General features: G+C 36.9%; 2 protein-coding genes across 2 annotated transcripts in view; both read right to left on the bottom strand.

The window, feature by feature from the left end:
- Positions 1-6,212, bottom strand: part of MRPS28 (mitochondrial ribosomal protein S28) — a 76,368-nt gene extending 70,156 nt beyond the window's left edge. Inside the window, exon 1 of the mRNA XM_012722834.1 lies at positions 5,985-6,212. Coding sequence (XP_012578288.1) covers positions 5,985-6,200 — 216 coding nt within the window. The 5' untranslated portion in view covers positions 6,201-6,212. The remainder of the gene's footprint in view (positions 1-5,984) is intronic.
- A 3,484-nt stretch (positions 6,213-9,696) lies between these two features.
- TPD52 (tumor protein D52) overlaps positions 9,697-27,394 on the bottom strand; it is a 27,348-nt gene continuing 9,650 nt past the window's right edge. The window contains exons 3-8 of the mRNA XM_004680020.2: positions 20,934-21,082; positions 19,396-19,497; positions 17,871-17,897; positions 13,598-13,639; positions 12,228-12,276; positions 9,697-11,326 (exon numbers count right to left, since the gene is read on the bottom strand). Coding sequence (XP_004680077.1) covers positions 11,207-11,326; positions 12,228-12,276; positions 13,598-13,639; positions 17,871-17,897; positions 19,396-19,497; positions 20,934-21,082 — 489 coding nt within the window. The 3' untranslated portion in view covers positions 9,697-11,206. The remainder of the gene's footprint in view (positions 11,327-12,227; positions 12,277-13,597; positions 13,640-17,870; positions 17,898-19,395; positions 19,498-20,933; positions 21,083-27,394) is intronic.

Here is a 27,394-nt window from a genome sequence, read left to right as displayed (position 1 = left end):
TGTGCTTTAACCCGCTGCGCCACCAGGGAGGGCCACAAATAAATAAATCTTTTAAAAAAAAATATCATATGTAATCCTTTGGGGCTGGCTTTTTTTTTTTTTTAACTCTGTATAAGTCCCTTCAGAGTCAGTCAAGTTGTACATGTATTTATCACTCATTCCTTATTATTGCTAAGTAGCATTCCCTGATACAAATGTCTCACAGATTGTTTAACCACTCATTAGTTGAAGGACATCTAAGCTGTTTCCAATTTTGAGTTGTTACAAATAAAACTGTTATAAATATACATATAGCTTTCTATATGAACAGTTCTCATTTCTCTCAGATAAATTCCCTTTGCTCCAATGTACTATCTCCTCTAGGAGAACCCAATGATCAATTTGGGTCTCTTACCAAGTGACTTACCAAGTCCCCAAAGTTTTAAAAAGGGAGATCAAACTCAAACTAAATCAACACTGTAATTTTTTTCCTAAATCCCTACAAACCATTCTCTACTCAAAAATAATTTTTCCCTTTTATTTCCTATTGCTTAATACAAATAGGTAAAATCAAATTTAAGGGTCATAATCATGCTAAAAATTAATATGATTAAAGAGAAAAATTTAACATAACTTTTAAAAGAAGAGCAAAACAAACCTCAAACACATTAAAAGAATAAGACAAGATTTCTGAGCAAAAATGAGAGTTAGGAAAGACACAAATAGTGAAAACTATGCTGATTTGGGAAGTCAGAAGAGTCTAAGTGGGTATGATCAGATCATATAACCACCCCTGAGAAATGTAGAGCATTATTTATAAATTTATTATAGATATTAATAAAAACTTACTTTCCCTAGACAACTGTATCAATTTCAAAACACTTGTTCCTTGTTTTTCTATTAATTGGCCATTTTTTCTTAAAATACATTGAAAATGTTACATTCCAAAGTGAAACTAAATTTAAAACATTTTTTTATTACTAACTCAGAGAAAATGCTCCAAGAATTCTATAATGCACCATGGTTAAAACCAGAAATACTTTTCAATATTTTTCCATATTTTCATATAAAATACTAGTTTGAAAGACAATGAAGTGTTTTCAAACTCATCAATATAGTGAGAAAACAAAGAAATAAATGAAACTATATAACAGCTGCTATAAGTTTAAGTACTAGTGTACTTAAAACTTACACTAAAAATTAGATAATTTCCTCATCTTGAAATAAATTGTCTGAATAAGATTTATTATTTTGTAGTATTCTGAAAGAGTAAAACGCTGATTTAAATATTCTGTCTTCTGGAATATTCCAGCATTTAGAAATAAAAATACCAATATGAAATATTCATAAAAAGGTAAAAAACAATGTATAAATTTAATATATTGCAAAAATAAAACTATAAACTGTCAAATAACATCATATTCTAAATAAGCTGAAATAGAAAAATGTCATTCTCTACATTAATACAATAAAATAGTCTACTGTGTGGTTTTAAAAATTCTTTCAGCATTCAATATTGCTGAAGGGTGATACTCCACCCTCTACCGTTAGAAAACAGAAATATGCGTAAAGTATTGATAGAAAAACCATTCTTTCTCAACTACTGCCACCTTGCGGCTACAAGATGGGTCACTTGTTAAAGCTCTGCTTTCAATCTACAAATTACTGAGATAAATTAAGTATTTTTTGAAAGGAAAAATGTATCTGTCTTAAATATTTATCAAAAATTTATCAGGCCCTTTAAATGTAAGTGTTAAGCTAGTTACAAAAATTAAAAGGATTTGACCCCTACCCGCAAAATAACAAAAACTAGTTGAAGAATAGATACATAAACTAACATTAAAGAACCAAATAAAAGAAGTGAGTAAGTGAGCCGAGTAGGGACTAAGGAATATGCAAACCTCCATACAGAGCAATGCCAATGGCCTGTCAGGTCATTTAAACTTGAGATCTCTTCAACTAGGTACCTCAATGAAAATTTAAGATAAACAAACTCATGATGAACTACCCTTGATTAAATTCCTACCTGCAGGAGGAAGAAAAAGGAGAGAAGAGGTCACCTTTTAAAGATAATTGGCTAAAATCAGAAGCACAATGAGGTATCACCTCAACGCTGTGAGAATGGTCTTTATAAAAGACTGGAAACATTAGTGAGGTACAGCAAAAAAAGGGTGAATGGTGGGAGGAATGTAAACTGGTGCAACCCCTATGGAAGACAGTATGGAGAATCTCTACCTCCTAGGTATTAATCCAAAAAATATGAAAATACTAATTTGAAAAAGTGTATGTTATTCCCATGTTCATGTTAGCATTATTCACAGTAGCCAAATTATGAACCAATCTAAATACCCCCCAACACTGGACAATTTGATTGTAGAGAATATATTTTAAAAAGTACTATTCAGCTATTTTAAAGAATTGGAATAGTGTCTTTGCAACAATATGCATGAATTTTGTAATCATGCTAAGTGAAGTCAAAAAGTGAAAGACAGTTTACCAGATGTTTTCACTCTTTTGTAAAATATAAATAACCAAAGAAAACTAACTGGTAAAACACTACACAAATGACCCTAGATTCTGTGAAAAATGTGGTTGTGTGGATAGAAGGGAGAGAAAAAGAACAGAGGTGGTATGTGACACTGTATAGGCAATGGAGGGCCAGTCAAGTATGTGCCCACAGTGAGATGTGAAGTTGAACTCCCCAAAGTACATAGCTTTGTAAATGAATGATGAATCAATAAAACTTGATCTTCAAAGAAAATGACACCGAACAACATAGGCATAGTTCTGGCCCACCAAAAAATATATAATCAATTTTCCTGATGATTTTCGGTAGCAGCAAATAAACATATTGAGTGCTTATTAAGTATTAGGCTCTTGTACTAAGTGTTTTAATACAAGCATTCCTTGTGTATTGTGTTGTATTTATTGCACTTCACAGACTGCATTTTTGACAAACTGACGGTTTGCTGGCAATCCTGCTTTGAGCAAGTCTATAGAGCATGTGCTCCTTTCATGCCTCTGCCTCACATTCTGGTAATTCGTACAATATTGCAAACATTTCATTAATTACTACATCTGTTTTGGTGATCTGTGATCAGTGATCTTTGATGTCACCACAGTCATTGTTTTGGGGCATCGAGAATCACATTCATGTGAGACTGGGAAATTAATGGATAAATGGTGTGTTCTGACTGCTCCTCCCACCAACTACTTCCTCATCTCTCTACCTCCCTCTCCTCAGACATTCCTATTCCCTGAAACAATATTGAAATAAGGCCAATTAACCCTGCAATGGCCTCTAAGTGTTCAAGTAAAATGAAGAGGTGCGAGACTCTCACTTGAAATAAAAAACTAGAAGTGATTAAGCTTAGCAAGGAGGCATGTCAAAAGACAAGATAGCCAAATGCTAGTCTCTTAACGCCAACTGGCCATTATGTGAGTGCAAAGGAAAAGTTCTTGAAGGAATCAGGGATAGTGCATTCACGGAGGATAAGAGAGACAGTCTTATTGCTGACACGGAGGAAGTTTTAGTGGTCTGGATAGAAGATTAAATGAGCCACAGCATCCTCTTAAAACAAAGCCTAAGCCTGAGCATCCTCTTAAAACAAACCCTAACTCTGAAGGCTGAGAGAGGTATGGCTAGCAGTGGCTGTTTCATGAGGTTGAAAGAAGCTGTGTCTGGTATCATAAGCTGTGTGTATAGATGTGTGAGTGTGTGTGTGTGCTGCAGAGAGGAATACCATTATATAAGTATATGTACAAATATATGTACACATATAAATTATCTGGTGGCATATACTAAAGACTCCTACCTAAAGAACTAAGGAAAAGGAAAAGAAGGCTTTTATAGTTTACAGATGCTTCAGTGCTATTTAAATTGTCTTTTTAAAGTAAGCAAATATTTTTAATACTTTGTATTTTTCTTTTCAAAAATCCCGATCACACAATAAAGACGAACTTTATTCACTTTGTAATCTCAGGATATTCCTTTGAATAGATCCAGAAATTTCAAAAAATGAAAGTTTTTTCACAAAGTTGACTGTCAACACCTGCTCGTATTTTTCCACAGAAATGTAAGGCAGAAAAAGCAATGGACACTAGTGTGGTATTTTCGGTTTTCTTACCAGTTAAAATTTTTGGTTCAATTATTCTGAATGAGTACATTTAACTGATAAGCTGATGCTTGAATTATTCTCACTTGTACAATTATGTGCAGTCACAGATCTCAATTCAAAGACAGTCCAAGCATAACTGAACTTCAATGTATTATGTATACTGTTCATTCTCATGTTTGGCAAACACTGACTGCCCACTTAACACCAGGCACTGTGCCAGATGCTGAGGACATAACAGAACAAGATAGGAGAGGTCTCTGCCCTCTGAAATTTATATTTCAGTGTGGAAAAAGCTTTACTCTGAGGTAGGCACACTTTATTCTGTAGCCACAAGGTAATATATTATTACAAATATCCTTAAACTGACAATAAACAGAATGACTTGTTCATTTAAAAAAAGTTAATTCTTAAATACTAAATGAAATAGTGGAATTTCATTCAAAGAACCATACAATCTTGGAAGCTAGAGGAGAAATGGCTGGGTACACATAAAAGATAAAATTGTATTGAGTTAAAGCTTACTTGGCACCAGTCACTACACTGAGGAGGATTATTCCATGAACATCCAGAAATGCCAGTTAGAGTATTACCTCCACTTTGAGATAAGAAAGCAAAGCTAAGTAAGTCATCCAAAATCATAATGGTAAGATGACTAAGTCATTTTAAGACTAAGTCTAGGCTTTACCTCTGCAGTGGACTGGATCTTGAGTGGCACAGGTCACTGATGGGGAAATGTGTACTTGTCAGCAATGTGAATAAAGGTATATAAGATTCTCAGGCAGAGCAAAATGAATCATCTCATTAAATCTGACTAGAGTTCAACTTTAGGAAGATTTATCTGAAACTTCTCCAAAGCTAAGAGTTGGTGAAATGAAGATTACACCCAGTCTCCTCCTGGAAAAACACAAATGTCAAAGGGGAAGTAATGTGAGGTTCAAACAGTATTCCTTTAATGTTGTAAGTCATAGCACATATATTGTATATACCCCAATAACCTAGCGTTCTCTAGATATGGTAGGGTCGATAATGATAGCTACTGGCTATATACTAAATTGAAGGCAATTTTCTATAATCCAGGACACTAACAGTTTGTGGAAACTTTGCTATCGTTGCCAAAGATATTAAGTACAGAAACTGAGTTTATTTTTATTAAGTTCCTATTACCATCCAATTTCATGTCTAATAATAAAAAACTTCGGACTTGTACTCTTGTTTACTCTTCATTACCGTATAATTCGGTTATATTTTACAAAAATATTGCTGAGAAAGAGGAATATTTCATCCTACTTAAAAAAAAATCCTCATTTACAGAGAAGGAAGGTGAAGTAGTGACGGATTAAATCACTTGCACAAGTTCAGAGACGAGTAATTCTCTCATTCACCTCAAGGAATATTTACGAAAACCATTGCACAGCACTCAAGAGGTTCCAAACTGGAGCTACTGTGTAGAAAAAGCCGGTACAGAGTCCTGCTCCCCGGTGTGAGTCCAATCCTCCCTCGGTCGCCCCAGACAGCACCTGCCCCCAAGACAGCGCTTCTAGCGGGTTTCCCTTGCAGCAAGGCAGTCGCGGCACAGACTGCGGACAGCACACGTGCAGCAAGCATGTGAATACCGTACAAATATACTTCTCACCCGAAAGAAAAAACACTAAGCATACAGCATAATCGGGGCCTGTAGCAAGACTTAGGGGCAGAACCTCTTCACCCCCACTCCACGCTCCACTGCATCGTCCGGCACCGCCTCCATGCTCCACCCCAGTTCCCGACTTCCAGCCCCACCTCCTAACCCCGCCCACGTCCCGTCTCGCGACCGCCCCGACCACGCCGGGCTCCGCCCCCACCTCTCGCCCCGCCCGCCGCGGATCTGGCGTAGTTCCCGCGACTCACTGTCATCGGCCCGAGCTCCGTCTTCCGCCGCAGCTCCGAGTGCCGCTGTAAAGCGCTCGCAAAGCCGCCTGGGCGCCGTTTAGACTCCGGGGAACCGGAGTTGTCGCTCCCGGAGCTACTGTCAGTACCTGTGCTTCGACAGGGCCGGGAGAAGAGAAGCACTCGCAAAAAATGACTCTCGGCAGGCGCGGCACGGGCCCGACACAGCGCCGCCATGACTGCTTCGCAACCTCTAACCTTTGACCCTTCCGCCAGCGTACCGGTCACGGGGCGGAGCCGCGAGAGCTCCGCCTATCTACTGTTTGTGGGCGCGGTCCAGACGGAGCTGGGAGCGGATTTGGGGTCTTGGGCTATTATTGCTATTCTATTCTTGGTGGCTGGACTTAACCAACTGGCAGTGGTCCACCGAGTTGTGCTTTGAAGACGTTGCTGATGCGCAGGAATTCGCACTCCCGGGCATCTCATGGACCTTGTGCTGCTGTAAATTTTGGTAATAACACGCCATCTCCCTGGGTTTTGGGGGGTCTCCCCAAAAGGGAGCGAGGCCCCTTAATCTGCTGTTCATCATGGGGTTGTTCAGTTACATACATGTCCTTGATTGCCCTAAATTTGGAGTCCCTAAGTACATACCCGTTTTTTCTTCATGTCATTTAACACTATGCCATGTAGTTTCCTTTTATTTACCGTCAGCTCTCCCAGTTTTGTAAACTCTGTAAGGGAGGAACTTGGCTGTTGGATGCCTGACACCGGGCAGAGAAAGAGTAATGATTTCAACATTTGTGAAATACCTGAGCTAGGTTTGTATTTGGTCACCTCCTCTGGCCCATAGAAATCAGAGGGCACTCAAGAGAGGTGGAAAGAGCGAGCTTTACTTGTCACACACACGGGCTTAGTGCCATCAGTCCCAAAAGGCTGAGCCCGAATTACAGGAATGGTAAGATTTTATACAGGTTATATGGGGAACCTTGTAATCCCATCCATCATAGAATAAGCATTCTTGTTTGGAGGGTGGCAGGAGGTTAAGGCAACCAGAGCTACCTACCACTGTGGGCAAGGAGTCTAATGCGGGAACTGTCTGTGCCAGCAAGCAGCAGAATCCAAGCACCGGACACCCCCAAGCAGCAGGCCTGGTAGAGTAGCAAAACCTAAACAGCCTTGGGAAATTACCTTTCAATCCACGTGCATTACAAAAAGTGATCTGAGCATTTTGTCACCTCTGATTAGCAATCCCTTCTAACAGTCCCTTCTAAACATTTGGGAGATGCCCCTAAATTTGCACCATCATAAGCCATTATCCTCTTGATTTTCTCCCTCCTTACCCCAAACCCCAGCTTCCTGAATTTGCCAACCTCTTTAAATGCCATCCTAACGCCATTTTGGGAAAAATTTCCTAAATGTCAGACCATCTTCTATTCAGCATATTTATATCAATCACAGTCTTAGTAGCCATCAGAAGCATTAGATAAGGATGACTGTATAGGACTGGCAGACCAACAAGGTTTCTGCACACACTGCCCTGTCTTTACCATCACAAGTGTAACATCAGCTCTAATGGGCGTTTTAATATCTCAGCACCTTAGGGATTCTGATCCTGCTCTACCCCTTGAGCCACACCTTCCTTCATGCTGTATTAAAATTACAAGCCTCTTTTCTCCCCCATGTCTTGCAAATTGTCAGAGGCTTTGTAAAAATCTCAGTGATGGTTAGGACAGTGAATGAAAAATAGTGCAACCACTGCTTTCATGTCTACTGGCTGTAGTTTCATCCATAACACTGTTACACCGTCACATTCTTGAGTAAAAAATTCAAGGAAATGAGTTTTAAAAGACTAACCCTTTCTCGATATGTAGTGGTTTTTAAGTGGCCAGGTAGAGGTGACCAGGAATGTTATTAGAATAACATTCCTCTTAAGTATGCTTGACAGTTTAGAAAAAAAATGGATAAAGCCAGTGATACTATTTGAGACTATTTTCAACTTAAAAACAATTTGAATGAGAATGAACTCTCATAAACACTTACTATGTACTAGAAAAACCACCAAATTAATCACGAGGCTAACCAACTATGTAATATCAATATCATACATGAGCATTGTTAGGTATTTTAGTTGCCAAATAGCATTTATTTAAGTATTTAATCCCGGCAGGTGATAAGCACATGCAAAACCTGCCTTCTGGAGTCTAACAAACTAAAAGTGAGTTAGTTCCTTTGATTCATATTCCAGAATCAGAATATGGAAATTGTGAAATTAAAATGTGCTGGTTTCCTTAAAAGTGAGCTTTATCACACATGTAACCCATATAGTCCCATAATTAGTCCAGTTAAAATGGGACAGTCACTGATGGCCAAATGCCTCTTCACTATGGGGAAGAAATTTTTCATCTAGGTCTTTAAAGTTATAAAGAAACGTGATTGTGACAAAGGGCCAACTGTCTCCTCTGGACCATATCAGTAAATGTGCACTTACAAATGCCTTTGGGGGTCTAAATGGAGCATCATACTTTTGATACATTAATTCCATAGCTGCTTACGGTTTAACTTCCATATCCAAGATATGGGGTCTCCAGAGAAGTGGTAGAGTGGACTCACCCTGTCCTCAACAGACAGGTAATATATACAACAGAACCCACACCCAAATTATACATTTTAATTGTTTTTAAATACTATACCAAAAAAGGGGTCTGTATTTCTTAACAGATGCAGAAATAGTAGTTCCCAATTAGATGTTTTTTTTTCCTATTTTAATAGTTCCCTTGTGTTATCAAAGTGATTTCTATCCCATTGATTCCTTTGGCCTCTATTGTAAGCATAAGAATTCTTGCTTTATTTTCCATAAACTTCATAAATTAAGGCCATTCCTATGGAAAATTTCAGGAACTAATTTCTTCTTTCACAGTTCCTGAATCTTTAAATATCTGAGATTTCAATTTTATGTTGCTATTTTCTTACAGTGTTAAAAACAAAGCACGAAGGGAGTGAGTCACAAGGATTGTCTCCAGTATCCTTAGTAATCACCACATTCTAAATGTCTTACCTGTTAATATTGAATCATCCACAGACCATTTTTAATAATATACCTAAATTTATCTGTTTATTTTTCTAAATTCATCCACCCTCTACTTTTTACTGCTTTTTTTAAAAGGCAAAGTAGTTTGCAATAGATTAAATCATCTTTTAGTTTATGTGTAGATAGATGGCCACAAAAATGATTTTCTGATTTCTTCTTTCACAACTATTACCAACACCCACATACACCCATCCCACTTACCACGCCTGTCTCTATCATTTCCCCATACAGTAAAGAGATTCTAGTATATTTCACTCAACTAAAGAAATTGCCATCATAACTTCATTTTGAAAAGCTAGTACAAGGCAAGCCACCCAAAAATAATGTGATGAAAGATGTGATAAAATGAAGGGCATGTTGGTACAAAAATAATTTAGCAGTTATGTTGAAAAACAATACTTCTATAAAAGAGGCAAGTTTCTTCTACACATGCATTCCTGTAGGTCAGTTCTTCAACAACCTTTGCTTTAAAGCCTCTTTAAGGAAATAATGTATAATTAAGTTAAGAAGATACCGTTAAGCAATGACTTAGAGGAGATGGTTAAAATAAAAAAGGGTTTAAAAGTGTAGACACCAGTTCATTATTTAATACAACAGCTGTTTCCGAAACTACACTGGTGTCAGAATAAATGTTGAGATCTATACTGCTGATACACAGAATTTATTCAGCTTTTCACATGTAATAAAGCATAGTTTCAGTTGCATCTAAAGTGCTAACAAAAGCTCTAGCAACCAAGAATGGCAACATGTTATTTTATAACAACACTTGTGGCTTTTCAAATTTGGTTTTCATAAGATCATTTATCCTGAAGAAAATCTAGTCATGCTTTAAAAAAATGCTCTATGTCACACCAAGCTTGGCAATTAACATTTGGCATACACAATAAGAAAACAGTCACAACTTGATAAATAACAAATACAATATTTTAGGCCATAACCATACACAGCATAAGGAAAAAGTAGTGGTGCTGAGTAAGTAGCTTTTAAAATATAGAGCCTCTACATGGAGGCTTTGGTTCAGTCAGCCCTGACACCCAATCTTCAAGATAGGGGACAATGTCTACAGCATCACTTTGTAACTGCTAACACACCAAAAACAAAAAAATGATGAGCTGACTTTAACAAATGCATTAAATCCTCAGGAGTTATCAACAACCCCACAGTATAAAAATTTTTCAAGTTTTATTAGTCATATATCTGTGTGCTTCTTACTTTTCTATTGTGCAAAATGAATTAAGTGAAGATAACCATGTTTGCCCTAATGTGGTTGGGTTTAGCTTTTTACAGATACGTAGATTCAAGAAACTTTGAGACTTTTGAGCTGAACAATTTGATGAGACTGTTCACATTTCACCCTACTAATAACAGTATGTTTGATTTCGTATGTTGTTAATTTACTCTGAAACTAAAATTTCAAGCTGATGAAAAAATAAGTTGAAATAAATAGTATATGATCATCAATACACACAAATGGTAACTGTCACAGATAGTGATAAAGGATGAAAGAGTTTCACTCATGTCACCTCAGAGTTTGAATTAACTGCATATTGTCACTTACAAAACTAAAGCAAACTGTATATAAGCAAACTGTATATAAAGCTGATTTATTTAACTCTGCTGTATTCAAACACCCAACATATAAGATATTTGACTAAAACAATGCTTCTTCAAAAATATTTTTCACCCCCTGAAGGTAAGGAAAATTATGCCAAAACTTTTAATCACAGGATACAGAAATTTTAAGGAGCAATTTTAATTAAGAGGTAAATCTCTGGAAATTAAAAGAGAAAAATTATATCATAGACAAAGATGATTAACCTGGTATCCCAAATACAGAGCAGTTTTTGAAAGTAGGAAAGCAGTTATGGTAACTTGCAGTTTCTTGGATCATTCTGAGTGAGAGTCCCCATGCCTACACATTTTTATACTGGTACTGCCTAAGTGAAGGGACTTGAGTATGCAGTAAAGACTGTTTCCCAGAAATAGAGGTGAAGATATTTTATTTTGCTCAACCCACAAACTATTTGGTCAAAGGAATATGTAAAGCTAAATAAAAGCACATCTGGTAGAAATTCATAGCAATGAATGTTGACAAGATGTACTTGGATCTCGCTTGCAGCATCTGGCAGTGGGTAGCAGAACAAAGGTAGGAATCTCACAGGCTCTCCTGAGTCTGTTCTGGAAGAGGCTCCGTGGCGGTGGCGCTAGCATTTGCAGTCGAATTCAAGATTTCTCCAAAATCACCACCAGCTGGCTTGGTTCCCCCTACTTTAGACTTTTTAAAAAGTTCAAAAAGGAAAAGACATCATGAAACATCAACTTAACTAACTCTGCATAAAGTAATTCTGTTTACATTGAACAAATAAATCGGGAACCTGATAGCTCAGTGATTATTACATATGCACAGAATATATAACTCTGCATTGTATGCATAAGGAATTCAGTACTTTGGTAGCGTTTGCTGCATTTAATAGAAAAATGTATGCAATCTTCCTGTTGAAATACTCAGATTGGTAAATTCTACCTCTCCTCTTTTTCTTTCCTTTCTGCCAATTGTTTTTCAAGAGAAATTTATCTGAATAACATTTTAAGGTGTATTATCATAAAATATCTATTGAATTTTCTTTATATTTGGCTAATACTTTGTATTCCATCAAATTGTTCACCAACTGTATTTATTCAAAAAACATTAACAACAACAACAAAGGAGAGAAATATTTTTCCCAGTTAGAATATAAGCTTTCTAACACTTTGCTTCTGGAAAGTTTGATACCTACATATATACATGTTGACATGTATCACTGTTTGCATGCTAGGACCAATTGGCGTTTTTTTTTCTGGTGCTTTTCTATATATTTTTAAATTTCTACAATGAAATTTATATCAAACTTTGTCAATTACAAAACTTTTGAAATTAATAAAGCAAAAGGCAACATGAACTTCCAGAGTACTATTGTTTTTTAAAGCAGGCATTTCCTTTCTGCACTTAGTAACACACATTCAAAAAATACTGATTAAAAAAGTGTACATCACCTTAACTATCCATTAAGGATATAAAGAATAAAGTCATCAAAGTTCTTTGTGGTTTAGAAAGAAATACGAATGGTATACTCAAACTGAAAAAAGGTAAGTTACCAGCAAGATAGCACAAAACCTCTGTTCATATCTCTACTTGCCTTTAAGTTTTCAACCTTTTCTTCAAATGATTTGAAAGTTGGGGAGTTCCTGCAGAGAGAAAAGAAAAATAAATTACAAACACAGGAAAAAAAAAAACAAAACATGATTTTGTAAATCTTGCTAGTTGGCTATTTTTCTTTGCCATAATTCTCAACCACAACAAAAAATCTGTATCATATGCCAGTATACACACAAATATGTCATCATAACATTCTCAATTTCTGTTTTGAGATTTTCACCATGCTTTTGATTCCATGAACAAAGCCCATCTTGGACACATGAGATATACCTAAGCAAGGACATGTGTGAGGCGAAGGAATAACATCAAGTCAAGCATCCATTTGTCACTTCCCCAACCAACTAGTCTAATTTTGATTAAGAAGCTAGCTCTGTAATTCATGTTTAAATTCACAAATTTCCTGCACGAACTCCTATCAGACCATATGGGGTTCCAAAACTGGTTGCCAGGAACAGCGTAACGAAAAGGGGGCCCTACAGGAAGGGAGGACCACAGAAACAGATCTGCCTATTTCACAAATCTGCCCCCATCTGAGCTCATGAAATTCTCATGCCTTCACATTCACCCATATTAATTAAGGAGGGTCACAGCACCTGTGTTGTTCACAGGTGGATTTCTGAAGCTGTGATACTATCCACCCGATACTATGCTTCCTACTACACCAAGAAGTGAAAGATGACGAGGAAGGGAGAGGTTTTTCCTTCTCGCAGCCAGGCCAAGGTGTGGTCCTCAGGCCAGGACTATCAGTAGTCTGCTGGGAAGCTGTCAACATAAATGCAGATTCTGAATCCCACCCTAAGCCTAACTAATCAGACTGCATTTAAAAATCCATGCAGTTAGTCCTGATATGCACTGAAGTTTAAGCCAAACACATACTTAAAAAAATCCTCTGTCTCTAGAAGGATGAGGAGAGGGAACAACCACTTGCAAGTACTTTCTCATGAGAGAGGACAGTAGAATTAAATCACAGCTGGCGCCAACATCAGGGGAAACAAATGGATAGGATAGAAAAAAAGGCGGGAAGAGAGTGAATGTAACTAAAATTACATTGTAGAAATGGCTGGACAACTAAATCCATGAAGAGGAAGTTTATTAAGATGAATAACATTAGCTTTTTCAGTTAAACGGATGTCAGGCATGAGACAATAAGTTGACAAAATTATTTAGAGGTGATAATCCCTTTTTTAAAAAAAAAAAAAAGTCAAACATTTAACAGGTCTCTTGCATTCCTAACAAGACAGGAAGGGCAACTGAAAACATACCATGTTAAATTTGTAGCTTGTTTAGAGTAAAATTCTGATTCCCTACTCAACAGATCAAGCACACAGCTAAATAACAAGTATACTTTACCTCATAGCAGGCATGCTAATTGAATGTTGAATGGAGCGTATACTAAGAGGCAGCATTAAAGAGAGATAGATAGAAATGAAGTTAGTACAATGGTAATTCAACATTATTGAAAAGGCAACTAAATTTTAGCTTTCTAGCAACTTTGTCTTTTAGGCACCATGAAGAATCATCTACTTTTTGAGATGGAGGGGAGCAAAGTTATTCCAACATAATTTACTTTTATTCATGAGCCAATTTAATCCCAGTAGTTAACAATTTGATTGACTTTTAAAATAAGCGAACCTTGCATTTTTATAGCACTTTCAAAACTATAAAGTATTTTCACCTGTATCTGTAAGGCACTTAGCATCAAGATTCAAAAGGTAAATGCTTTACTCTAAGTCACTTGGGCCTTTGGGCCTCACTGAGTCCATGTTTACCACCTCCCCTCAAAAAATGAAGCACACACGTACATGTACACACAGACACAAGCAAGGCCAGGGAAGGGCTCTGGCTGTCTTTTCCCAGCATATTTGTTACCTGGTAAGAACAGGAAGGTCTCCAAATAAACCACCTACTTGACAACTTTAAGTTCATTTATACCAATCAGTAGTAGTAGGATCAATTTTCTAATAACATACATGTAGCTCATCACAATTAAACCTAATGTTCTTAAATGCCTTTCAAATATCCTTGGTTCCCCCTCCCCCATTTTACTTGTACCAACTTCCTACTTCAGATGATAAAGTTCTAGTTCAAGATGACCTGCTCTCAGCCATCTCCTATAGAGATCACCTCACAAGATGAAAAGTAACTTAATTCTGGGACTCACATAGTCACTGTGCCAGTTGATATGTTCACACTTAAAATATTTTGATCACCGACATGGCATTTTCAGGTAAGCAGGACAGTCCAAAGTATTAATCCTCAATTAATATTTTGTGTTTGTGACTTTGTTTTTTTGTGGGCTAGAGTGAGTGAACTCCAGCCTACTTATGAAAAAACAAGATTTGGAATGCTCCTCCATAGATTCCAAAACAACTTATTTCTGTGTAACATAATTCCCTTTTTTTATGAGCTAACTTTACATAGTTCTCATAGACTTAACTAGAACATTCATTTTGGCAGAAATGACTAGACTAGACTCTGGCAAAAGAAGGTAAATAATGGCCAAATGTGATAAACTGCAGACTAAATTCATAGTTTCAACAAAATGAGGAAATGGGTGGGGAAAGTAAGAATACTTTTCAGTAATGTACAGCTAATTCTAGTTACAGTCCCTAAGCACCCATGTACAAGATTACTTCCTCCAGCTGACATTTGGTGGGTCCTATGCCCCTGAAGCCAGCACACAAGCTATTTGAAGAGGAACAGAACAAAAGCAGAATAAAAGGGATGGGTCAGAGAATTCTAGATGTATCAAATTGACTAAATTCAGCATCCAGCACAAGGTAATTCAGGATTATCTACAGAAAACAAGTTTTGAGATGATAAAAGCTGAAAAAAAATGAATTGTAAAGTCACTTGGAATTATCAGGGGATAGAGAAGGAAAATAAGAAAATTTTCTGAGAAGAGGAAAGAGATCCTTTCTTTTCCCATTTAGTGGTGGAAATTTTCAGCATAACAGAATTGTTTGGAAATAACTTATTAAGTCCAAAACAATATGAAGTATCTAGAGGCTTACATGAAGAAACACACATGTTAAAAGGAAAAATTTCCTTTGGAAATAAGGCAAAGTAGTACTTCTTACATATATCATAATATTTGACTAATGTTACTGAATACTTACAGTGGTTAGTAATACTACTACAGTTTATTCCAAACACTGAAACCAAGTGAAATGAGAAGGCTCTTTTTAAGTTTCTCTCAAAAATGAAAGGCATAAGTCAATGCTTCATATACATGTAGAAAATAAGCAAACAGACGAGAGGTAGATATGAACACACCATTTAGGGCAAAGCTGCTGGTCCCAGAGGATCTCCCAGGTTAGTGCTCATTTCCATACCCCATGCCTGATCCCCAACCTGTCACAGACACCTAAATCTAAGGACATCAAAACTCTTTCCCCACTCTCTAGGTGCTCACTCCCTCCCCTTTTCCTTACTAACCTATCAATCTATAATATGGTAAACATTTACATCTATATCCCAAGTGCTACTTTATTAGCTGACCATATAAAATAAAAAAAATTTTTTTAAGTCTAACTATGTATGCCAACAAAAGATCCACAGTCCATCAGAGAGTGAATCACTACCACAGGTTTCTGGGTAAGCATGGACTCAGAACAGATTAACCAATCATTTCACAGCACTTGGCAAAGTGGCTTCCTGCATCTGTGTCTATGGGAGAAAAGGTCTTACAGTGGGACCAAATCGCTGAAGATACACAGTCCAAGCTCACTCTCCTGAGACAGTTGTTGGGGGCCAATATCTGTTACAATTTACTAATCTAAAAGATGTCGATTCTATGTGTCCTATATGTTTTCATGTTTTCTATTATACGTGACCACATAAAAACAGATTATCAGAATTTCTTAGCACAGATATTTTATTAAATAACTTTATCCAGCTTTTATCTGTAAGATTTTGCTATAAAATTTGGCTTTCAAAAGATAATTTTGTATTTCAAGTTTTAATCAGACACCTTACTTTAAACCTTCACTTACTGATATAATGATTCATTAAAACAGGGTTCAAAATGGATTCCCTTACATGTTTGCTTTTAATAAATGACAAACTCCTAAAAAAAAAGAGAAAATGGTAGCTTGCATATAACTACAATTATAGTTTAAATTAAATGAAAAAAATCACTATGAAGTTTAGAAAAGAACAGAAAAACTGGAGTATTACATGGAGCAATACTTATACACATAGTCTTTTTAAAGGTATAGAGAAATAATGACATGCACTGATGAAACATATGCCTCCATAGTCTTTACATAATTTCAGATTTTTGTTTATATTATATTTAACGTTGTTTTATAATTAATCACTAACAGGCACTTCAAATCCAAACTCACTTCTACTCCCCACTTCTATCCACTAAAGATTTTAAATTCTTTCCAAAGTACTACTATGTCTAGTGTACAGTTATATCCTTTTGACAGCAGACATTCTGATATCAGCAAAACAGGCTATGTGACTGCATACATGTTCACACAACTCAATAACTTCAGTTAAAGATGGGCCTAGAACCTCAGTCATTTATAACTAAACACCAGAGACAAAGAGTCACCATCCATCACTGATTCCTTGATATATATATATTTTTTTGTTAAGAATACAATTTTAACTTGAAAGAGTTCAACATTTTGAGTTTACTTGGCTCTAAATACTCTGACTTCTAGGACTAAATGTAAGTAAGACAGAAGGGCTTAGCTTTAAGTACCTGCTTGCTTATTTAAAAGGCTAATAGCCAAACTAGCAAGTGACTGCTTAAAAGGACAATTTGAATTAATAAGAAAAGAACAGGAGACTCCTGTATTATCCTTCCCACTTATAAAGACATTCTTCCACCTTAGTTTATTCTGACTACTAAATAGGTAATTAGAGTTTGTATGGGAGAAAAAGGGGAAGTTTGCTCAATCCTACAAAGCTTCCTTCTATGAGGTCTGGTTTGGCTGGCATCTATTTAATATGCTTTCTTATTTAGCCTATTTTAGGCTATACCTATACTTTTGAACCAGGAAATTTTCCTTACATGCATATTTAGAAGATATAACTAGAGTAATGAAATAATAAAATTGTAAAACAAGTCTTAAAAAATACAGAGTAATGTATATTTTATCTTGGGTATATTTTAGCACACACAAAAAATTTCTCTGAGTAACTAACCTATGCAATACAGAAGAACGAAGGTCCTGAGGCAGTACATATGCAGAGTATTACAAATGCATAATGGAACCCAGGTGATAGAAAAATTTCAAAATCCTTACAAAAGCACCAAAGAAACTGAAGCATCAAAAACAAACAAAGTCAAACATTAAAAGGGAGGGATTCTGCATGCCACGGTAAAGCGGCTTCTTTTTACTAAAAAAATACAGTTTAAAAAAAAGTCAAAATCATTTCCATATCCCTTCAACCACAGTGTCAAATTCTTCTTTTAATTTATCCATTACCCATGGTATACAAGAAACCCTCCCTTGAATATAGAATTGCACTAGAGAAAAAGATAGTCAAAACGCAAGAAAGGTATGTAGTGGACAAACACGGCCAGTCAGCGTGGCAGAAAGATCTAAGCACACTTGTCTCAAGACAGCTGCTAAGCTACAGTGACGGTTTCAACTCTCCTTACCTAAAGGAATGTGAAAAGGCCTGAAATCTGTAAAAAGCCAGAGTAAGCATTAGAAAAGAAAGGAAGTTCTGGTAAATTGGAAACAATTAAGTAACCTAGTTTTTTTTTTTAAAGGTTTATTTATTTATGCATACAGAACTGGGGTACAAGCCAGAGGTGTAGGGGCAGTGAGAGGATTCACCAGAGACAGAGTGGGGAGCAGAACAGGCAGATCAACAAAGTACACTGCTGAGGGGAGCAGCGGGAGGGTCAGGAGATGTCTGCCGGGCCTTGTGGGTCACCTCCGGGGCAGGGATGGAACTCGAACTGAAGCGGCTGTGGCTGGCTTGCACTGCTGTCCTAACCTGTTGTGCCACCAGGGAAGGCCAAATAACCTACTTTTTAATAAAAGTCGGGACAGACTTTAACTGGACACTGAAGTGCTGCACAGCTGTGAGGACATGGCAGATACTGAGAGCACCTGAGAGATGTCTATGTGATTGTGGGAAGGTTCAAGAAATCATGTTTGCTTTGTGTATGCAATGGAGATCATCCAAACAGAATGAGCAAATTATTTGGGTACAGGAGAAATACACTGATTGACCAAACTTATTCAAATAACAAAATTCTGGTTGTAAAACCAAATTTCCCAACACACAAAAGACACAAAGGCATGCAATCTGAGCATTTTGTTTTTAAAACACAGAGTTTGCATGCAACAGAAGGGCTGTTCTTATAAACCACGTTTATCACTTTCAGCACTATGCTAATCCACAGGCGTGTCAGGTAAGAGATGGGGGTAGAGCACAAAAGCACCATGAAGTGGAATTAAATTCTACAGACTAATCTAAAACACAAAAGCAGAATGAGTGGCAGAGGGAGACAGAGGAGACTTGGGCAAGGATGGTTTAGTGGAGACAGAGTAGGGCATGGGCACGTATGAAAGAGCAAAAATGTAACCTCCAAATTAAAATTATTTTTAAAAAATGCAAAACAAATAGCGCTGCTCAAAAACCAAGATTTGAACATAAGCATGAGTAAAGCTATTGCTTATCAATCAGTACAAATCAGTGCACGAATGGGTATTTCGTAATCACACCAAGATTTGTAAAAAACCTACCACAAAGAAGTGAGTGATGTCAGGCCTCAGTTAAAGTGGGTACTTCAATGGTCCTGAACTCATCTTCAATAAGACACAGGCTCAGCCCACAGTCACAAAGGTAACAACCACAAGAGACATGCTTACCATTTACAATCAAGAAGGACTAAAAAGACAAAAGTTCACAACCAGAATTTTTCAGTAACCTTGAATGTACCCAAGGTTAACGCAACATAAGGAACTCTTGTTGAACGTTATGTCTGAACATTAGAAGACTATGCCAGAACAAACCTGGGCAACACTTCCAGCACAGGTAGGAGGGAGTGCCGCCCTCATTCAGTAAGAGGGGAATGCAGCATCAGCAGGCCCGAAGTCAGCAAACAGTGCAATATAATAACACAGTATGGGTTTAGTTCTCTTAATGAACTGGGGAAAATGAGGACATACTTTACGTCTTCCAGTTTTTTGGTAATGACTGATCCAACTGATGAGAAAGCAGCCGAAGCCTTCTGCCCAGCCTGAGATAGGGTTTCAGATGTCTTCTTATAGCTGTATTAAAATATAAAGGAAAAGGTCAAAGAAAAGTAAGCTAGCCTTTCCTTCATATCATTTATTTCAAGTGTTGTGAGCACACCTTTTGGGGAACCTGCAAAAATATTAGTCTATCTAAAATCCTTCATCATCACTAGGTCAGCATCACCACATCATTTTCTACCTAAATATCATTTCAGGCACAGTCTTGTGCAGTGCCCTCGGTCAGAAAGATGGAGGCAGAGCCAAAGACATCAGGATAAGTACTAAAATTAGTCATGAAGCAAAAAAAGAAGCAGCCAGAGGCTCAAAGAAATTATATCTCATGTTCTTTACTTTTCCACTTAAGCCAAACAAAACAAAAGTGAAATCAAATTCCTGCCATGCCTTTCACAACTTTGTCTTCTAAAAGGGACCAAAAGCAAGGCCCACATGCATTTTATTATCCAATTGTTTTTTAATTCTGCATGTCTATAACAGCTACCCAATAAGTACTTGCAACTCTCAGCAAAACACATAAACACTACAATATCTAAAATGATTCACATGTGGTATCTGCTGTCTAACACAAGGTTCGATTTACCTGCTCCTCTTTCCATCTACCCTGGGATTAACAAAGGAAAAACAAAAAATAGAACACCAAAGAGGTTAAGGTTTCTTTCTAGAAAAGAATGTATGTTTCTTTTTCCATCAAGATCAAACATAAAAAACAAATTCAGCTTATAGTGAGACTGAAGAATCGTTCCTTGCATGTTCTCCACAGCCAACTTACAGGCAGCAAGGAGAACAATGAGGTGGACACCCTATCCTGTCACATCAGAGTGCAGTAGGCCTCTCTGCTGGTCGCCAGCTCAGCAGCTAGGAGTGAATTCAGAAGACAAAGAACTGTGTGGAATCTGTTACTAGAAGCTTGCTGTTCCTCCTTATGCTGGGAAACAAAACTGTATCACAACGGTGCCATACCCAAATGTGTATGATGAAAAGAATCAAGACTCTGCCATCTAAAAGAAACTGTGACCCCAAGAGTCCAATGCTATATAAAGAGCTGAGTTTAAGGAAAAAAAAAAGTTCCAATCCTGCTTTCACATTTGGAGAAGCTTTTGACCTAAAACTTACTGAATCCATTTCCATATCTGGGGTTATCTCACCACCCACTCTATAGGGGGTTATTCTGAGAACTCGTGACACAGGTAACTATCGGACAAGTCAACATGTTGGAATTTAAAATTTTATTTATTCTGCTCATATAGAGGGCTGCTTTTCTTTCTATTCCCTAGGACAACCTGGAAGTTAGAAAAGAAGCAAGTATACTTTAGGACTGGAAAAGTATCCTGTGCTACCCACAAAAAAGCCGCAGAAGTGTGCTCCTTCCCTCTCTATTCCCCTCCCCAGACAAAGAGGGCAAAAAACACCCTCTGCAGTCTCCAGAGGAGTGGATGATCAAGAGAACATACGCAGATGTTGCTGTCACGTCTTGCCACCCTTTGGCAATGTTCTGTTTTAGTTCCTGTAGTGAATTGATCCCAAGTTTCCGCTTGATCTCTGCTAGATGCTTCTCTTTTGCTGCTAACACCTGAGAAAGAGTCAGGATTTCTTCTTCTACCTATGAAGAAGGGAATTGGGGTAAGAATATAGCAAGAATCAGTTAGTTAAGGTCATTAGTACAAAGCCACATTCAAAGTTCTAGAATCACTTTGAAACTTTTTTGATCCATCTATCTGTCTCTAAAACATGTCTTTAAAGGTACTAGTGGCAATCTGCTGATCTCTCCTGCAAAAATCCTCTTTATATTTACGTCTTGAGTTAGCCTCAGTTTCCTTCCCTCTCCTTAGACTTCCTTACTCAGGTATCTCATGGAGGCTGACAGCTCAAACCTCTCTACAGATAACTTTCCAATTGCTCTAACATCCATCCTGACCACTAGGCTCATCATTTTCTACTGAGGATTTCCATTTGAATGCCCACAAATCTCAAATATACACAACCAAGTCATATCAAATGCAAATTTCTTGTATATTTCCTGATTTATACTGGAAATGTTAGTTCCTGTGACTGCCAAGCCATACTCCTAAATTAATCAAACTGTCTCCCACATACAGCCCAGCAAAAGCCTGTGTGGAACCCTTGATGCTGACAGAACAACCTCAGGTGGTCAGGGGTGGTGGGTCATTGATCCAAGGACAGCCTTCTTCTGCCCAACCCCCCAATCAACAATCAACAGCCAGTGGCACATCTGGTGTGAAAAGACATGCTTGACTAATATCTCATTCAGGAAATCAGATTAAGAAACTGAGATAACATTAGGTAAAGAAGTTAAAAAGAAGTCCTGCGATATGGGTAAGGCACAGTGAGATTATGGGATGCCGTAGGAAGCTTAAATATGCTTGAGAAGGCTAAAAGTATAAGCAGAAGTTATAAAGAAAAGAAAAAGTGGCAAGAAAGGCTAAGTCAGAAAACAGAAGGAAAAGGGCAGATTCACAGTGAGACACCATATGGAATAAACATTTTCCCCAGAAGTTGAGAAACTGGGTCTCTAACGTATGTTCATTAATATTTAAGACCTTTAGAAGGGTACTACTCTTGCTTGGTTGAAAGTCACATTTTCAGCCTTGACCTATATCTTTTTTGATGTCAAAGACAACATACAAAGTTGTTAGCTATTTCGCTGGTAATTAATCTTCAGAGAATAGAAAGCAAAGAAAAAATAGTATGCAACCAAAGGACAAGCTAACTTTCAAAAGTAAGAAAATAATATAATTCTTAGTGCATTAATCAGAATGTAGGCCAAAAATAGAGAGAGAATCCTCTGTGCTTATCATGTAGGACCTCGCATGTTGTACCAATTTTGGAAATCAAATTTTAAGAAACATTTTGACAATGTGGAATAGGAGAAGAGGAACAATAAAGAAATAAATGGATATAAGGTTAAAAATCAAGTAAATGAGAATACTTGCCCTAAGTCATCAAAATAATAATGTAAGAACCAGAATTTCAACACAAGACTTTCTGATTCCACCTCTCAGTTTACTAGTTAATTCTCATTGAACACTGTTAGCTTTCCAAAACCCCTATCTTTACCCCAGACTCCAAATCTTCAAATACTGCAATGACAGGTTAAATAGTAATTGTTCCTCCCCTGACCCTTCTCTGAAGTATTCATTTCCCTAGTAAAAGTTGAAAAAAAAAATGACCACTATAAATACATAACCCAATGCATTCTCCATCAGTACTTTGATGGGGCTGTTAACATACAGAGCTCAGCACACCACAGCTACAAGTCCTCACATTGAAAAGTATAATTATATCATAAATATGAACAAAAAAAAATAAAGTTACCTTAAAAGCATATAGTAGAGATGATTAAGGATCTCTGACATAAACCAAAAGAGTTAATGAGTGGAGATTCCTACAGAGCTACCAGAATCAAGATTGTGTAGTATTTGGCATATAGATAAATCAGTGGAGTAGAACTGACTGTTCAGAAGCAAACCTAAATATGTATGGCCAACTGGTTTTTCAATAAAGGTATCAAGACAATCTAATGGGAAAGAACAGTGTTTTTCCTTTTAAGAGCTAAACTCTAAAAAATCTTAGAAGAAAACACAGGGGTTTTTTTCTCTATAATTTTTGGTTAGTATTTCTTATTATAAAGTCTTATATCCCAAAGTCAAGTAAACAAACCAAAAACAAAAATAGGTAACTTGGCATCATCAAAATCTCAAACTGCTATGCTTCAAAAAGGACACTATCATTAAAATCAAAAGGCAATTGATAGACAGAATGGGGAAAATATTTGCAAATGATATATCTGATAAGGATCTAATATTAAAGGACTTTTACACTCACTAAGAACAACAATCCAATTTTAAAATGGACAGACTGGTTTTTAAAAAGATTTATTTATGCATATAAGAACTAGGGGATAGGCCAGATGTGTGAGGGATGAGAGGATTCACGAGAGACAGTGCATAAGCAGAACAGGCAGATGACAAAGTGCACTGCTGAGGGGAGCAGCAGGCAGGTCAGGAGAGGTCTGCCGTGCCACGTGGATCACCTACGGGGCGGGGATTGAACTCATGTTTCAGTGGCTGCTAATCACTTCCTAGTGTTGTGCTTTAACCTGCTGCACACCAGGGAGCACCCCTGGACAGACTATTTAAATAGACATCTCAACGAAGAAGCTCTGTAAATAACCAATAATCATATAAAAAGATACTCAGTATCATTCATCAGTAATGATATTACCTCACTCTCACTGTAATCAAGCAGACAGACAAGGAGAACATTTTGAATCCTCACACATTGCTAGTATAATGTAAAATGGTGCAATGTGGCAGCAAAAAGTTTGTCAGTTTCTCAAAAAAAAAATAACATAGAATTGCCACATGACCCAGAAATTCAATTCCTTGAGCTACAACAAGGGAATTAAAGGTATTTGTTCACACAAAAACCTATATATGAATGTTCATAGCAACCTTATTCATAATAGTCCCCAAAGTGGGAAAGAACCTAAATGTTTATGCCTAATGAAAATGGATAAACAAAATGTGATATATATATATGTGTGTGTGTGTGTGTGTGTGTGTGTGTGTGTGTGATATATGTGTGTGTGTATAGCAATATTATCCAGTCACAAAAAGGAATAAAGTACCGATATCTACTACAACATGGGTAAACCTTGAAAATATCACACTAAGTGAAAGAAACCTGTCACAAAAAGGCCTCATGTAGTGTGATTCCATTTATATGAAATTCCCAAAATAGACAAATCCAGAGAGACAGAAAATAAAGCAGTGATTCCCAGTGGTTTAGGAGAAGGAACACTGGAGTAAGATAATGGGCAGTGGTTTACTTTTGAAATGATGAAACATTTTACAATTAGTTTGGGTCATACACTTTAAAGGAAATGCAGTTGATGGTGTGTAAATTATATCTCACAAAGGAGTAAAAAAATTAATGAGTGGGGAGGGGATTTTTTAAATTAATAGTTTATTTTTACATCATTTTGTGCCTTTTTTCCATATCAATAGTAATCCCCGGGAGTTTCCCATCACCAAATCACTTGTATGCCATCACCATACTCCAGTGCATTTTGAGCAGGGAGGGGATTTTTAATATCCATTTTATAAAAGTTTTTTCTGTTTCAGAGTGATTCTTATATAAAAGCTTTCCAAAGAAAAAACTAGCATTTGTTTTCAATTAATTAGTTTATTAGGTCTAACTGGTTCCACTAGTATATTATTATGAAATAAATTTAAGGCAAATTAACAATATATCTGCCATTTTTCATGGAGTTTTTTAAAAAAAATAAACAAGCTTCTGATAATGTGAGAATACTATATAAAAACAGGGTAAGTGTATGTATGAAGAGTGCATGAAGACCTATGTAGGAGACTCAATGCTACAGTGCATTACCTTGTGACCTTAATCTTCATAAACTGGGCCTAGACAATGTTTTCTTTTATATGACACCTAAGTCACAAGTCACCAAAGAAAAAAGAGCAAATTCAACCCCATCAAAGTGAAAAACTTCAGTACTTCAAAGGAGATTATTAAGAAAGTGAAAGGGAAAACCCACAGATCGAAGAAAGCATTTATATACCATATATCTGACCACTTCATTTGTTAAATAAAAGGATATAATCTATTAAGAGATTTAAATCTATTTTTCCTCCTCCATCATCAACTCATAACAATAGCTTTAGCCTCACAACACTATTGTGATGATTACTGAGATAATGCATGCAAAGAGCTCAGCTTAGTATCATCTGCCAGCTGGCAAGTAATCTGAATATACAAGGTGCTATTATTGCTTTGGAAATATCATTGATAATTAAATAATAACAATGAGAACAGGTAAGGATTTGGGAAAAAACGCCCTCTCGTATACACTGAGAAATCTTCTGGCTAGTAGCATTTGACCTTGTTAAAATACATGGAAAAAATGTGTGTACTGAAAAACCATTCGATTTAGAAGTTCTACTTTAAGCTTTCATCCCAAGAAAATAAAAATTACAAAAAGAATTATACACAAGAATCTTCATTAAAATATTGCTCATAACAGCAAACTCTGGAAAAAATCCAAAAATTTTATATGTCCATTAATTTAAATGGAGCTTGCAGCATTTAAAACTGGGCTATATAATAAGTGAAAGTGAGACTAGTCGCAAACAGCAAATGAAACAAGAGTATAAACAAATGGAATAATATCAAACTATAAAGCAAAAGAAGCCACTGTTAAAGCAAAAAGACAGCATTTTTGTCTGTAGTTATCTGCAAGCCATGTATCAAACAAAAAACCAGCCTTTTTGTCTGTAGTTATCTGCAAGCCATGTATCAGACAAAGGGCTAATATCCAAAATATATAAGCAAGTCATACAACTAAACAACAAAGAGACATTCAACCTAACTTTCAAAAAAGGGCACAGGACCTATACCAAACACATGTAGGTGACTAACAGACACACGAAGAGATAGTCTATCACTTGTCACTTTTCCTTAGGCAAATACAAATCAAAACCACATTGAGATTTCACCTAACGTCAAGAGGTAGCAACTGCTGGCGAGGATGTGCAGGTTGGTGGGAATGTGCATCCGTGCAGTCACTGATGAAAGTGGTATGGTGGTTCCTCAAGCAATTAAAAATAGCACTATCAGATGATCCAGTAATCCATTTCTGGGCATTTATCCGAAGAATATAAAAACACTAATTTGAAAACACATATGCACTCCTTTAATCACTGCAGCACTAATCACAGCATATGGCCAAATGGGCGTGGAAGAGGCGGAATGTGTGCACAATGGAATACCCCTCAGCCATTTAAAAAAGATGAAATCTTGCCATGGACGATATGGATGGCCTTTGAGGAGAGAATGCAAAGTGAAATAAGTCAGAAAGAGAGAGACAAATGCTGTACGACTGCAATCATTTACGGGACATAAAGAGAGAAAAAAGCGGACAAACAAAACATCAAAACCCCTGTCCCTGACAACTGCATGCTGGTCACCAGAGGGGAAGAGGATGGAGAAAATGGGTAGAGGAGCTGATGTTTGCTGGCAAGTGGCAATTGGTAGATGAGTGTCAGTTAGAATGGTTAATATCAAGGAGTCAAATGGTCACCTAAAGTCAAGAGGTGGTAAGTGTTGGCAAGGATGTGCTGGTTGGCAGAATTGGAGACTGGACATTTGGTGGGCCTGGTGAGATATATGCAGGGCTGAGTTGGAAATATTTTTCTGGAATCTCTATAGTTTTGAAAACAGCATTATCTCAATTTTAAAGGGAGAGAGATTATTTTAAAAATTACTTATTGGCATGAAAAAAGCATTCAACTTTAGTTACATGGGGAAAATTTATAGATGTATATTTTAATACCTTCTTATGATATAAAAATATGCCATAGGGATATATACATTAACGTGTATCACTTTCCTTTTAAGTGATTTTAATTTTCTTCTGCATTATACTGCTATATAATTAAACATACAACTTGGAAAAATATTTTTGTTTTTAAAGTAATAACATTAGGCATGCATTAAAATAAATGTTTTTTCATTCTTACGCCCTTCCTAGGCCTTATCACCAACCTGCCTTACCCTCCTATACCACCACATTTATAAAACCTTATGTAAAGAAGTGGATAGAACAGAGAGAAGGTCCATAAGGAAACAGAGGACGAAAATAGCACTATCAACCAACAGGGCCTAACAGACACACCACCATTTCTATCAGATAGAGACAGAAAACACATTAGTTGTTGCTAGAGAAAGGGAGGGGAGATGAGGGAATGACAGCGTAATGCGAATAGGGGCAGTTCTGGAGGTGAGGAAAATTGTTTAGCGACTGGACAGAAGTAACAGCTGCACAATACATGTGCTGAGTGCCACTGAGTTGCACACTTTAAAATGGTTATTTTAA

This window comes from Condylura cristata, unplaced genomic scaffold, assembly GCF_000260355.1.
Source record: "Condylura cristata isolate star-nosed mole 26May11 unplaced genomic scaffold, ConCri1.0 scaffold00009, whole genome shotgun sequence".
In the NCBI taxonomy this organism is placed as follows: Eukaryota; Metazoa; Chordata; class Mammalia; order Eulipotyphla; family Talpidae; genus Condylura; species Condylura cristata.
Note: the sequence above shows the minus strand (reverse complement) of the source record. Positions and strands in the feature narration are given on the sequence as shown.